The sequence below is a fragment of the Ostrinia nubilalis genome, chromosome 13 (assembly GCF_963855985.1).
Source record: "Ostrinia nubilalis chromosome 13, ilOstNubi1.1, whole genome shotgun sequence".
NCBI classification, from domain to species: domain Eukaryota; kingdom Metazoa; phylum Arthropoda; class Insecta; order Lepidoptera; family Crambidae; genus Ostrinia; species Ostrinia nubilalis.
Genome location: NC_087100.1, coordinates 197,423 through 210,343, shown reverse-complemented (window position 1 = coordinate 210,343; position 12,921 = coordinate 197,423). Strand labels below are relative to the sequence as shown.

The window sequence follows — 12,921 nt, the reverse complement described above, 5'->3', positions numbered from 1 at the left end:
TTTGCAAGAGCGGTAATTATTATGTATAATGTAGCAACGGAGCAGAAAGAACAACTGTGCACTGGGGTAGTGCATATTTCCCATCCCATGGTAAATGTTACCTCCATTCTTTGAAAATTTAATCTTTGGAATCATGAACGTGACATGCTTGCTTAATGCAATACAACATACATCCGTTTTCTGCAATTTATTACACCGATCTTCTGATCAATCTCGTTGCGGATCCAACGACTGCTAAAATTTCCCCTGGGACAAAGACCTTCACTGGTTGGGTTTTTATTGGCGATCAAGCTGTAGATCCTGGCTACACACACAGGAGTTGGGAACGAGATGTGGGAATAGTCCGGTTACATTCCAGAATAGAAAAATGAGCGATCATTGTATGTGTTGGAAGGAGGCTGATGCTGTAAGGCCGCGGCCGCGGGGCGGGCTCGCGCGGCGTGCTGCGCGGAGACTGAACTGACGTGCGACGGGTGCTCAGGTACAAACAATAACTTATATTACTTACTAGCTTTCCGCCCGCGTGAAATTTTGTCTGTCACAGAAAAATCTTGTCGCGCGCTTCCCTTTTTCAAAAACCAGGTTAATAAACTATCCTATGTCCTTTCCCGGGACTCAAAATAAGTATGTACAGTCACGGAATGAAAAGGTTCGTCAGTTTTCAAATTGATTCCTTCAACGAATCGCGAACACATATTACCTTTTGAAACTATGTTACAGAATAATCTCGAGTTAGAGAAAATAATCTTTAACTGTTCGTCAGTAAAGTTCAAAATTATTGATCAAAGTTGTTTGACGATTTATCTTGTCAAGAAGATTATTATGATTGATAAACTAAAACCTTCTTGTTGGTTCAACCTGCCATTATTATTTCTATTAAATAAAAAAAAACTATTGTCAATTGGTCAATGTCATCATTGCATTGCACTGATGGGATAGAATAACTTTAAAAAAAAATAAAACCGACTTCAAATGCGTGAACACAAAAAAAAACTAAAAATTAAAAATATTGCGTATAAAAAAGTTCATCCCCAATTTTCCACCCTTGGGGGTGAAATATTTTCTTCAAATTCGCATGAAACCACCCTTTTGATAATACCTACTTATTCAACAAAAAAATAATCGTTCAAATTGATTTATAATCGGCGGAGATATTGCGTATAAAAAAGTTCATCCCCAATTTTCCACCCTTGGGGGTTGTTTTTTCTATTATTAAATTTAAATGGGACCACCCTTGAGGTATTACCTATACGCCGAAAAAAGATTTGTTCAAATCGGTTCATAATTGGCGGAGTTATCGCGTAACAAACATAGAAAAAAAAACATACGGGTCGAATTGAGAACCTCCTCCTTTTTTGAAGTCGGTTGAAAATAAACAAGCAAAACCTTATTCGTTAGCAAACGTCATATTTATTTAAATGTTAGCAGCACTGTTTCTTGCACTGTTATGTTGGCAAGTTTGACTCTTACAGTACCTACTGCAAGCGAAAACCGACACTAAGGTGACGAACCTTTTCATTCTGCGACTGTACAACCAAATTTCATCAAAATCGGTTCAGCGGTTTAGGCGTGAAAGCGTGATAGACAGAGAGGGTTACTTTCGCATTTATAATATTAGTAGGAATATTGATTCATTTTAAAAATTGAACTTAGGTATGATTGTTATAGTTTTTAAATGATAAAATATACTAATTACACAAATTAATGAACCCGACTCCAAAATGACGTATTTTAGAAGCATCGTCATACCGACAACGCAGTTGTGGTCGTCTACGTCAAGTTTTCTGTCCTTGTAAAGACAATACCTAAGCAAGCAGCCGTTTACTTTGAATAAATAATTGTTTTCGACTACGAATGACGACTTTCCGGGCGTAGGAAAACAGTAAACGGATGTGTCTGCATCCGTACAAACTAACCCCTGACAGTAAACTTGTTACATAAACTCACATCGTCGTAATGTAAACTACATAAATACATGAGTAGTTTTGTCTTTTAGACAGATCAATATACAGTTAGGTATAAAAATGCGTAAGTATTGCGACGTTTGTTTATATTCATATTGCGACCATGCTACTCACGATGCGTTAGTACTTAAATTCCTAGCGAGCAATCTTATCTGTTTCATCATCTATAATTCAGTTTGTTTTCTATGTAACATTGATTTTTTACTGTTCAAGGTTACCCAAGGTACCTTGCTACGTATTTATTTACTGCCTATGTATTTGAGTAGCTTCTATTTTTAACCGACTTCAACAAAAGGAGGAGGTTCTCAATTCGCTTGGTATTTTTTTTACTATGTATGTACACCGATTACGCCGTGATTTCTGTTCCGATTTACATTATTCTTTCTTTGTTTGACGCGAAATGGTTGCCATTTGGTCCCTTTAAATATAATTTAATTTGATTAGGTAGGTAGTTTAATTTTTGTTAACTTTATACGGTGCAATTTTTACGAACGTTTAGTTTTTTAGCGATAACTTCGGCAATTTATTTTGGAGATATCTTGATGAAACTTGTATCAAACTAGAGAATAAAACTACGCATCTGTGTAATTCATTAAAACATTGTAAAACTAATTGCCGCTTGGTAAAAAATTTGCAAAAATCGCGATTTTCCTAAAGAAAGAAATGGCGGGGAAAAGAGAAGGGAAATAGCCTTATCCTTTAAATATGAAACGAGTTCCTCCAGTTGACAGATTACAGACACTAAAAAATATTAACTAAAAATTACACTAAAAAGTAGAAAAATAACTAGGTACGTTATTTATTTAATTAGGACAAATATGACTTACTTGACTTATGGTCCTATGTCCCCTAGGTGGGGCATACAGGACAAATATGACCATCATTTATATTTTGGATTCGGTGCCGGTAAGTTTAGTATGTTTCTTGGGGCTTGCCATTTGGTAGACAGGCACCGATTCCGAGAATATCAATCATGATCATATAAATTGTCTTAATTAAATAAATAACGTAATTATTTTTCTACTTTTTGTGTACTTTTTTGGAGTCAGTTTAATTTTTAAAGTCGATTTTTTTTATTTGAGCGTATGATAACTGCCCAAACTTTTGCCCTACCTACTTTTACCCTATGAATAGCAGTCAATTCGTTCCAATTTGATGTTGGTACCTAAACCCCTTTTTAGGCTTACCGTCCTTGCCTGGTTGACACCTCGTAAGTACCTACTTGTCAACTTAACTTGCGGAGGTGCGCATGGTGTAGACACACACATCAACAAGATCAAATAAAAACAATATTTGTGACATCAAAATTACTAGTAGTGACGTCATCTACGAGTACTTACTGCTTACATTGTTTCAAAATCCTTTTTGCTCATTCGTTGTTTCGTTGTTGTTTCAGAGTTAATAATTACTGTTTACCAAAAAGTTTCGAAGGACATCCGAGCACTAACCAAATAAATAACATTTGAAAATTACCTTACTCTGAGATATTGCAGGAAGCGCAATATTAACTATCGTTAATTAACTAGGTAAGGACAAATATTATTACCCTCAATAAAGTTTACATATAAGTAGGTACATAATTTGATGTTGTGTTAAAAGCTGTTTAATTCTCTATGAACTAAGTACCTGTAAAAGTATCTAAGTAGTATAAAACCATTCATCATTAAAACGATAAGAGTGCTATTATTCTCTTTCGTACCTTAAGTACCTGTACGATGTTAAACTTTACCCAATTAAAAGCGTTAAGTACCTACCTAGATAGCTGTAGGCTTTAAGCATTTCAAACACATTATAATTGCCCTTTACACCATACAATTAAAATTATTGCGCGACAACTAAGGCTCTACCTCGTAGCGAAGCTGGGGCGGGTTGCCAATTAAAATACAGGGTGGAAACGATAAGTGAACTCACTCCATTTTCTAAACTAAGTAAGTATACAAGATATCAAAAAACTAGTTACTGATCCTGAAAGCTTCATGAGCTCTATGAAATGTATAAACTGAATCTATCCGAAAATTCAATGTTTCCAACTTCCATACATTTGGTAGGTACCTACAGCTACATAATATTAAAAACTACACAAGATATTGTATTTATAACTGATTCTGATCCTAAAAGTGCTTCACGAGCTCTATCCAAATTGTGTTAATAATAGGTTACAGAAAAAACTAAACGTTTTATTACTTACCTATTTATTTTATTTAAAACTGGATCTATCCAAAAATTCATGTTTCCATCTTTCATACATTTAGTACTACCACAGTCATGGCACTCATCTTTTGATATTAAGCAAGTAAAGCCTAAAATCAATATCCATAAATAATTTTAAATGAATAAGAGTTTATTGATTAATAAAAAAATACACTTCTAATATTGTGTGGCTGGCATACATTTAGTATGGAAACATTGAATTTTCGGATAGATCAAGTTTATTCTGTAACCTATTTATTGATACCGTTTGATTCTCTTGTATAGTTTAGAAATAATCGAGTGAGATCACTTATAGTTTCAACCCTGTATACAGGTCGGATTGTAATTGTATTAACAGACAGATTGGTAAAAAAACAATACTTGGGCAACTCCTTCCCGATAGTTTTCTTTTAATAAATAATAAGGATATGTTTTTTGCTGTGAATGTTGTACAAAAGGTTATTTATTAAACGGTTTTATTTATTACTAGATGACCTGATGAACTTAGTACAACCTGTAAGATTTGCTTTATTTTCTCGCCAATTTATTAAACCTCTGGACAACGACACATTTCAAAACCAAAATCTCCATAATCGGCCCAACCGCTCTCGAGTTTTAGCGAGACTAACGAACGTTAAATCTAAATATAATAGAAAATTAGGAAACTTAAACATTATCTAATCGGATTTTGCATTAGTTAGATATTTGCAGTAAGTACACATAAAACTTTTAAACTCGCAAGTAAGTAGCAGCACCTACATAAAACATGACGACGTGGTTACATGAAAGCTAAACACTGAAAAATTTTATAACATTTAGGTGATAATATTTGCAACAAAAATACATACACAGTTTAGCCTAGACCTTTTAATCATTAATCAGATACAAGGTTATCTATCTAATTGCTCCTATCTGAAAAATCGCAATACACCGGGAACAGCGGCTCATTATGTTGTCACTCGTCACGGCATGAACTCGCTCGCTTGCTAGTGAGCGACCGCTACAAGTCGCCCCACGGCCATGTTACAATAATATTACCGTGGTCGCGCACGCCAGCCGGCAACCCGCCGGGGCGCGGGCGCTGGCGGTGCGCGGCGGCGGCGGCGGGGCGGGGGGGCGCGCCCGCGGGCCGCTGCCATTGGCCGCGCTCACGTGGCCTGATCGCCGCACCATGGCAACGCTCCTCACTCACCCCGCACTACGCAATTAGATATCGCGAATAGAGCTTGTCCGAATGATACCAGCCTTCGGACTTTGTACTGTTGCTAATATTCTTTACTAAAAGTTTAGTCCCTTCCGGATTTAGATCGTTGTGTGTAGGTAGGTACTTTTATTTAAACGTGTATGAAAAATTGATAGTTTTTTTTTGTTATTTAATGCAATACTTACCTATAATGAAAACGCGACAGTATTTGAATGAGAAATAAGTGAGTATTTACTTGTTCTAGGCGACATCCTCAGACAACACATCAAACTAGTTGAAAGCCTCGCAGTGCCCGAGACCCAGTGAGTGATTTATTATTAAATTGTTTGTCGAAATTAGTTCGATGCGTAGGTTTGAGCCTTCTCTGCGCTCGCCACACCTCGGCGGCGAGGCTGCGGCCGCCCCGCAGGCCTACTCGCGCCGCAGTGTCAGCGGCGGGCTGACGTGCAGACCCCGCACAGGCGACACGCTCGCCGGTCGATAGCCGCGAACCCATAGTATTGCCGGCCCCGACCGCCGTGCCGAGCCCCGCGAGCGCGAAGTGCCCGCTCCTCGCAGCCCGGCCGCTGCATCCGCTGCACCCGCTGCACCGGCACCACTCGCACGCCACCCTGCCGTCACTTAAAGTTATTTGTATCTTTGTAAGTAGGTACGTAATGGATGCAAACATTACATCAACTTTTTCCCTTGCATGACTAGATACAATTTACTTGTCTGGTATATTGGTAGAGGTATAGCTTTTCTTTCAATCCATTGTATTTATTTCAAACTAATGCAAAATTAAAACTAACCTAACTGGAAACTAATATAATATTTTGAAACATAAATAATATTTCCCAGTAACTAATATTGAGGAAAACATTCCCTCCAATACATTTATGTTACCTATATTAATTCTATTTTAGTATAATCTTTCATTTCGTTTCAATTAATCTGTGTAGTTTAAACCTAATAAGACAGCACATCATGTAGGTATATTGTTTAAACCTACTTACGGCTTATTCCATTTTGTTAACCCTGAAATGAGAGGAGCGAACGCACCGCGGAGAGCATTGTTTTATCTACCTTGTCTCAAATTACTATTTTAGAGTACGTACATACAGTTCCAGACAGCGCAAATCACCTGTCGTCGGTCTCGATGTGTTCGGAGTTACGGAGCTTGAAAACAAATGAAACTGCCCGTATCAAACACGGACATTTTTGCTATATTTTTTTTCATTGTTGAATTCTAAACTTTGAAGTCGCGATAACAGCAGTAGACTTGAGAATGCAATGTATGGAAGAAAGAAATGTTTGTTTTTAAATACTTATATAAAAAAATACCCGACGAAGTACGGACATCATATCGATTGCGAATGTGGTGTGACGGCCGCGGCGTGGTGGATACCGTAATAACAACACAGGAGTCATTGTATCGTGGTGGCAACGCGATCGTACGACGTGACGTCACCGCCTCCAGCTGATGCCACCCCCTCCGCGCCGTGCGCCGGCCGGCGGCTTTAGTCTCGCTCGCCATACGAATGCCCCATTCCCATTTTGTTTGAGTCATTCCGGCCAAATTACCCTCGCGCGAGGCTCTTTACTTAATTCTACTTCTTAACTATCCACGTTTTGGCTAATTAACAGCAACACCAAACAATCATTTACTACTTAACTCATGATGCTACAACACATTATGTTGTGTGATAGTAGATAGGTGTAGAATGAATGGACGATTTCAGGCTAAACAGTCGTTGAGTCAGCTCTCAAAATTATTCAAAGCTGATTCACCAAATACGAATCATCGATAAGCTACCGCTGCATGCTTGACTTGATCCAAGTGATTTGACAGGAAAACGATACTGACCATGACCACGAGGATATTTCAAATGAAAAACAACATTGGTTATTTTTTTTTATAATTTAGTTACTGCTCTAGAATTTCGCAATACTCGTAACATTCATAAACGTGAGTTTTACTAGAAACGACATAAAGCCTATAAATAACATTTTACGTAGACATTTTATTTACATAAATTAGGAATAATTGCACCGGGTGAGACGCGCCTGGCGGCTGGCGGCTGGCGGCTGGCTGGTGGGGCGGGGTGGAATTCCCGCGGCTAACCTTGGTGGCGCGTCACGTGGTGCTGCCGCATTGATTGGGGCAGCCAATGTTATTGTGAGCCAGGCTGCGCTGAGCCGCTGACGACCAAACATTCAATTTAGTTTTGTACATTTTAGTAGAAAAAGTTAACGCTGTACCACCATAGCATACCGTACCATAAAGGCAACAGAACATGAAGGACTTAGTGTATGTTACTGTGACATCCATTGTAGATTTGAAGAGGATATTGGTAGCTGCTGAACAAATAAAAACCTCACTTTCAAAGCGAGTGACAGTGAGTGTAGTAGGTACGTCGTACCTAGGTCTACATGAACCAACATTACAAATCCTGTTCAAAGTGCCTACCATTGTTTCGTATGCCAGCATGAAGCCTACGACGTACTTCACTCACTGTACTCGCGTTGAAAGTGAGGTTTTTATTTGTTCAGCAGCTACCAATATCCTCTTCCTCAACATTTCAATGGATGTCACAGTAACATACACTTAGTCCTTCATGTTTGTTGCCTTTTCGATCTAAATTAAATTTACAAATCAAAATGAAAATTTTGTCCTTACAACGCTCTTAGGCTATTTTTTTTTAAAACAGCAAAGAAAGTTGATAACTTTTGTAACTTTTTGGAAAGCTTTTATGAAACTCGTTAGTTATTCTACTTATTTGTACGCCAACTTCCATTCAGTTTTTTTCCAATACCTTACGGTGAAGTAATTATTGCTACCGTTTAGTTCTGAGATTATGTAAGCTTTGGGCAAGCACTTCTTTTTTAAATGATTCCTAATTTTTCAGCTTTTAGAAAAGTTTCAATTCATTGTTTAGAGTAGAGTAGTTTATTCACAATTAATGGTTTTTGGTAACAAGTCAGTAATTTCTAAAAAAATCTAATATCTTAGTAAGCAGCCAGTTTTGACCCCTGTTTTACTGGACTTAATTTGTAGCTATGACTTCTATAATATATTATAGTATGATCCCTTTCAAGGAATAGGTCGAGTTTCCCTGTCACCCTGTATGTTATATGTTATGTATATTGTATAGTAATAATATAGTATAGATAGATCAAAATCCACTCGGGCTAAGTCGCCGGCAGAAATAACTAAAATGTAATGATTTCATGACAAGCGTTAATTAAATAAAGGATTCCAATTATCTAGCCAACATTGCTGTTTGGAGTACCTAATAAAAATACTTTTACTGAAGAGTCTGCCACGATTTCTACGAGTGAAACTACACGGGCGGTCTACGTCAGATATCGTGCGGTCTTCACGGCACCAACTCACGACACTTCATGTACTGAATGTGTGTGAACGGAAAAGATAAGGGTAAAAATATTTGTACATCGAGTTACTTAAAAGAGACTTAATTGTGGAAACAACCACTGTTTACCATGCTCGATTATTGCGCTCAATCGTATTTTTAATGATAGAGATCATAATCACATTGTATATTGCATTGATTTATAATAAATATACTAGCTTTTGCCCGCGGCTTCACCCGCGTGAAATTTAGTTTGTCACAAATCGTCATAAATTATAGCCTTTATGTTATTCTGGGTTATAAACAATTTCAGTAGTTTTTGCGTGAAAGAGTAACAAACATCCGGACATCCACACAAACTTTCGCATTAATATTAGTAGGATGTTGGTTAGTGAATATATTTATAAACTTCCTCAAAAATTTGTGATAGAGCATTGCCAAATTGAAAAATATGTTTTCGTAGGTAATAACTATTACGAATAAATACAGACAGTAAGGTTAATAGTACACAACATTATTTCATCAATATTTTTTCGTCTTTTGGGGTTTTGTCTATATTCAAAAAATATAAGTCACTAAGTCGTCATTATTTCACACTTTACTCGACTCTAAATTAAGTTGATGTTAGTACGTGATTTTAAAGAGTGCCTTGTTAATTAAGAAATTAAATTTTCAATGATTTATTTTTGTTTTATACAAGTAGTAGGCAGCTAATCCTCTGTGGCTGAGGATTCCGGGATAAGTAGCTTACACCTTCGGCCTGATAATCACTTATTAGGTGAGATGCAGGCCAAGAGTTTCCTCGTTGGGACTTGTGGATGATACAAATTATTAAATGACGATGAAATGCATTGTACAGTTTCCCTTTACCAGATGGGCATTCCTTTCTGCACTTGATATGCACTCAAAGCAAACCTATACTTTTCTAATAAGAACATCGCAACAGGGTAATGTTTCCAATATACAATGTTTTATTTAAAACTTACCAGCTTCTGCCCGCGGTGGTAGCAGATTGTCTAGTATACCCCTTAAAAACTATGTATTTATTAATGCCACAAAAATAATAATAAGTACATATATCGGCAGTAGCAACTTTAGTCCCTGTACAAACTTCCATCTCCTATCTAAAGTACTATTTCTTACATACCAGATTAAATATACAGGGTGAAATTTTGTAATGCCACCTGGAGGGAAAGTACTTTTAATACTGTAGATAGAACATTTTACTCAAAGAAAACATTCTTTTATTTTTGAAAAGAAAGAGAACTGCAATCAAAGATTTTCTAAAAAATTTCGATTATCAATTCCATACCATACAAGTTTCTGTAAATAATTAAAATAATTTAAGATTTCATGGTTTTTCTTTCATTTGATTTATCAAGTTTGTTAGAGAGATTTCATCCTTATACTTAACCCTAACGATCGATGCAATAAAAAATACAGGGTGTAATTTTTAACATAGTTGGTTCGATTCCCGGGTGTGGCAAGCAAATTTTTAGAAATCTTTGAATACAGTTCTATTTCTTTTCCTAAATTAAGGAATGTTTCCTTTGAGTAAAATTTTCTATCTACAGTATTATGAGTACGTTCCCTCTAGGTGGCTTTACAAAATTCCATCCTGTATACGAGTAACTATGTGCCTTTTATCCAAGTCTGTTTAGCTGTTCTGGCGTGATTAAGCATTTAAATACTTTTGCTATAGCGAAATAGCTGCAATAAGCGCACATAAAAAAATATTAGGTAATATTCCAAAGTTCAGATTTTTAATTAGACTTTAGTGTTAGTAATTATTACCTGAGCAGTTATAGTCTAACAGGAGATTTTGTTAAAGTAAACGCTTATTCTTCTTGCTTTTCCCATTTTTTTAAAAAGTATAAGTATCTATTGACTTTTCATGTCATAAGTAATTTGGCTGAAATGAGCCGGACGAACACACGTCACTTGATAAAAAAAATAAAAAAAAGTAAATAGGTACCTACTTGATACCTACAGAGGCGTGGGAGTAATTGTTGTTAGATAGATGTGCCGAGAGACAAGCCAGGCTTGAGTAGTAGTGGAAGATGGTTCATTGGCTGCATTGTGGAGGGTAACAAAGGGCCGCCGCGCAGGGAGCTGATGGCCGCAATTGGCACACAAAGGCGCTCATTGCCCGTCTCCGCCGTAGGCCTGTGCGCGCCCAATCACACGTTTACGACGCATTATAACACTATTTCCATATTATTTTATTACGTAACAAAAAACAGAACCCAATGAAATACTTGTGCTATGTGGCCACTTAGAGTTGGGATCTGGAATGAAACATGTTGATGGCCCGAAACCAAGATCCAACCTACTTATGTATTTAATTTGAAAAGGTAATTTTTTAGGTAATTCGGGCTACCGGCCTACCGGGTTCGTATATTACCTAAAGAACGATAATTACTTATTTGCCAACGTTTTATAAAACGTGTTGACGCACACGAGCATGAAACCGATCAGTTGCATGTGAATAAATTATAAATAAACTTTATTTCTTTAATCTCTCTGCATGTGTCGTAAAAAAAGTGTGGAAAATTTCAGCAAATGTTCAGGCGACTGGGTGCGGAGCCCGGCCCCGCACCTGCCGCGTGCGCCCGCGCTGACCCGCCGCGTGATGCGCACGCCGCGCCATTGCGTCTCAATCGCGGGTCACAGCTTCACCCGCGCGCAGATAATCGGAGGTCGAAGCGGACACGAGCTGCGTCTTCCGACTCCCACATTCGCCCGCCCGGCTTTCACGCTCCCCAGACCTTTGTGCCCGTGAAACTTCCTTATCGCACACATCACCGCGACACGCGAGTTTGTCGTTGCGTGAATGTTTCGTTCCGTAGTCGTAACATTTTCTTTCTCAATTTCGTAGTTTGCGAGAGAATCGCAGCTGATCGAGTAGATAGCTGACGTGTAGGCGTAATCAATGTTAGAGGGGTGAAAACGTCTAGGAAGATTACGGCGACCTTGGTCGTCCTTGCGCGATAACCCGCGGCGACCTCGACCCTGCTATCGCACCCTTTTAACGCTCCGGTCGGCGGCCGCGGCAGCACTCCGCTCGCGGCTCGCGCTCGCCACACACTCCCGCGCACTCCGCTTCCGACACTCAGTAGCGATCGACGTCGCGCATGAAAGTCCCCTGGACGCGGTGCCACCGTCCTTCGAGGTACCCTCCGCCGACCGATGGACGTTCAGTTTCGTTCGGACAGTGCGTCGAACTGAAGTGCTCGTTTCGTTACAGATAGTTAAGAGCTAAGCCACAATGCCGAGTGCGACGGTAAACGGAAAGAAGGGCCCCTGCGGCGCCTGCGACGACGACATCGTGCTGACCGGCATCTCGGGCCGCCTGCCCGACTCCAACTCCATCGAGGAGTTCGCCAAGAACCTCTTCGAAGGCGTCGACCTCGTCACAGCTGACGACCGCCGCTGGCCACCAGGTACGCTTTTTTTTCTTTTTTTTTTGTGATTGACACTGGTTTAGAATTTCACTTTTCCAACTTAACAACAAAATATTTGTACTTATAGAAAATAAGTGACAATATTCACTTCGGTTATTAAAACTAAAGAGTTCCTAAAGCGAAAGTATTTTAATTGTATAATATTTTTTTACATTTTCTTCAATACATTGTAGAAAAGTAAAATTTGAGTTCAGATTTAATTCATTCTTTAGAAATTAAGGCAGAGATATATACTATATTAATTTATTAATTAATTTTTAATTAATATATTAATTTATTAAATGGGCCATAGGCTTGAAGGGCAAGTTGACGAATTACATGTTTCTATTGATCTGTCGTGCTATATAAATAGAGCTTACTAGAAGCTACATTATGCTTCTTCTTAATACTTAAGTAATTCTTTTCCTGGGATATGTTTTCCAAAGGTCAAAATGAAAGTCAAACAGCCTACAACAAGTTACAATCTATTGTGATTGTTTTAAAAGTTTTTCAAAATTTAAATCGAAAATAAATGGAAAAAAATAATATTGAAATTTTCCTAACAACACATTAACTAAACGTCGTCATACAATGTGAAGGACACGTACGACCTAGTGTTTTTTTGTATTTGACATTATGCTTAATAAGTTGGAAAATCCAACGTCCTTTCAAGCCACAACTTAAATGCTGAAAATTAAAAAAAGAAATATGAAAAATATTTAAAAGTCGCAAACTGAACTTACGTTACAAATTACATAATTATTCAT

At 38.0% G+C, this 12,921-nt stretch overlaps 1 protein-coding gene across 3 annotated transcripts in view; it reads left to right on the top strand.

The window, feature by feature from the left end:
- Positions 1 to 5,339: 5,339 nt before the first annotated feature.
- The window catches only part of LOC135077372 (fatty acid synthase), a 33,276-nt gene continuing 25,694 nt past the window's right edge, over positions 5,340 to 12,921 (top strand). Inside the window, exons 1-3 of one of the 3 annotated variants that reach the window (XM_063971897.1) lie at positions 5,340 to 5,474; positions 5,603 to 5,660; positions 11,959 to 12,154. In XM_063971897.1, the coding sequence (XP_063827967.1) occupies positions 11,980 to 12,154 (175 nt within the window). In that variant the 5' untranslated portion in view covers positions 5,340 to 5,474; positions 5,603 to 5,660; positions 11,959 to 11,979. Of the gene's footprint in view, positions 5,475 to 5,602; positions 5,661 to 5,930; positions 6,008 to 11,376; positions 11,884 to 11,958; positions 12,155 to 12,921 lie in introns of those variants that run through there. The other 2 variants (XM_063971898.1, XM_063971896.1) reach the window with 2 other exon arrangements.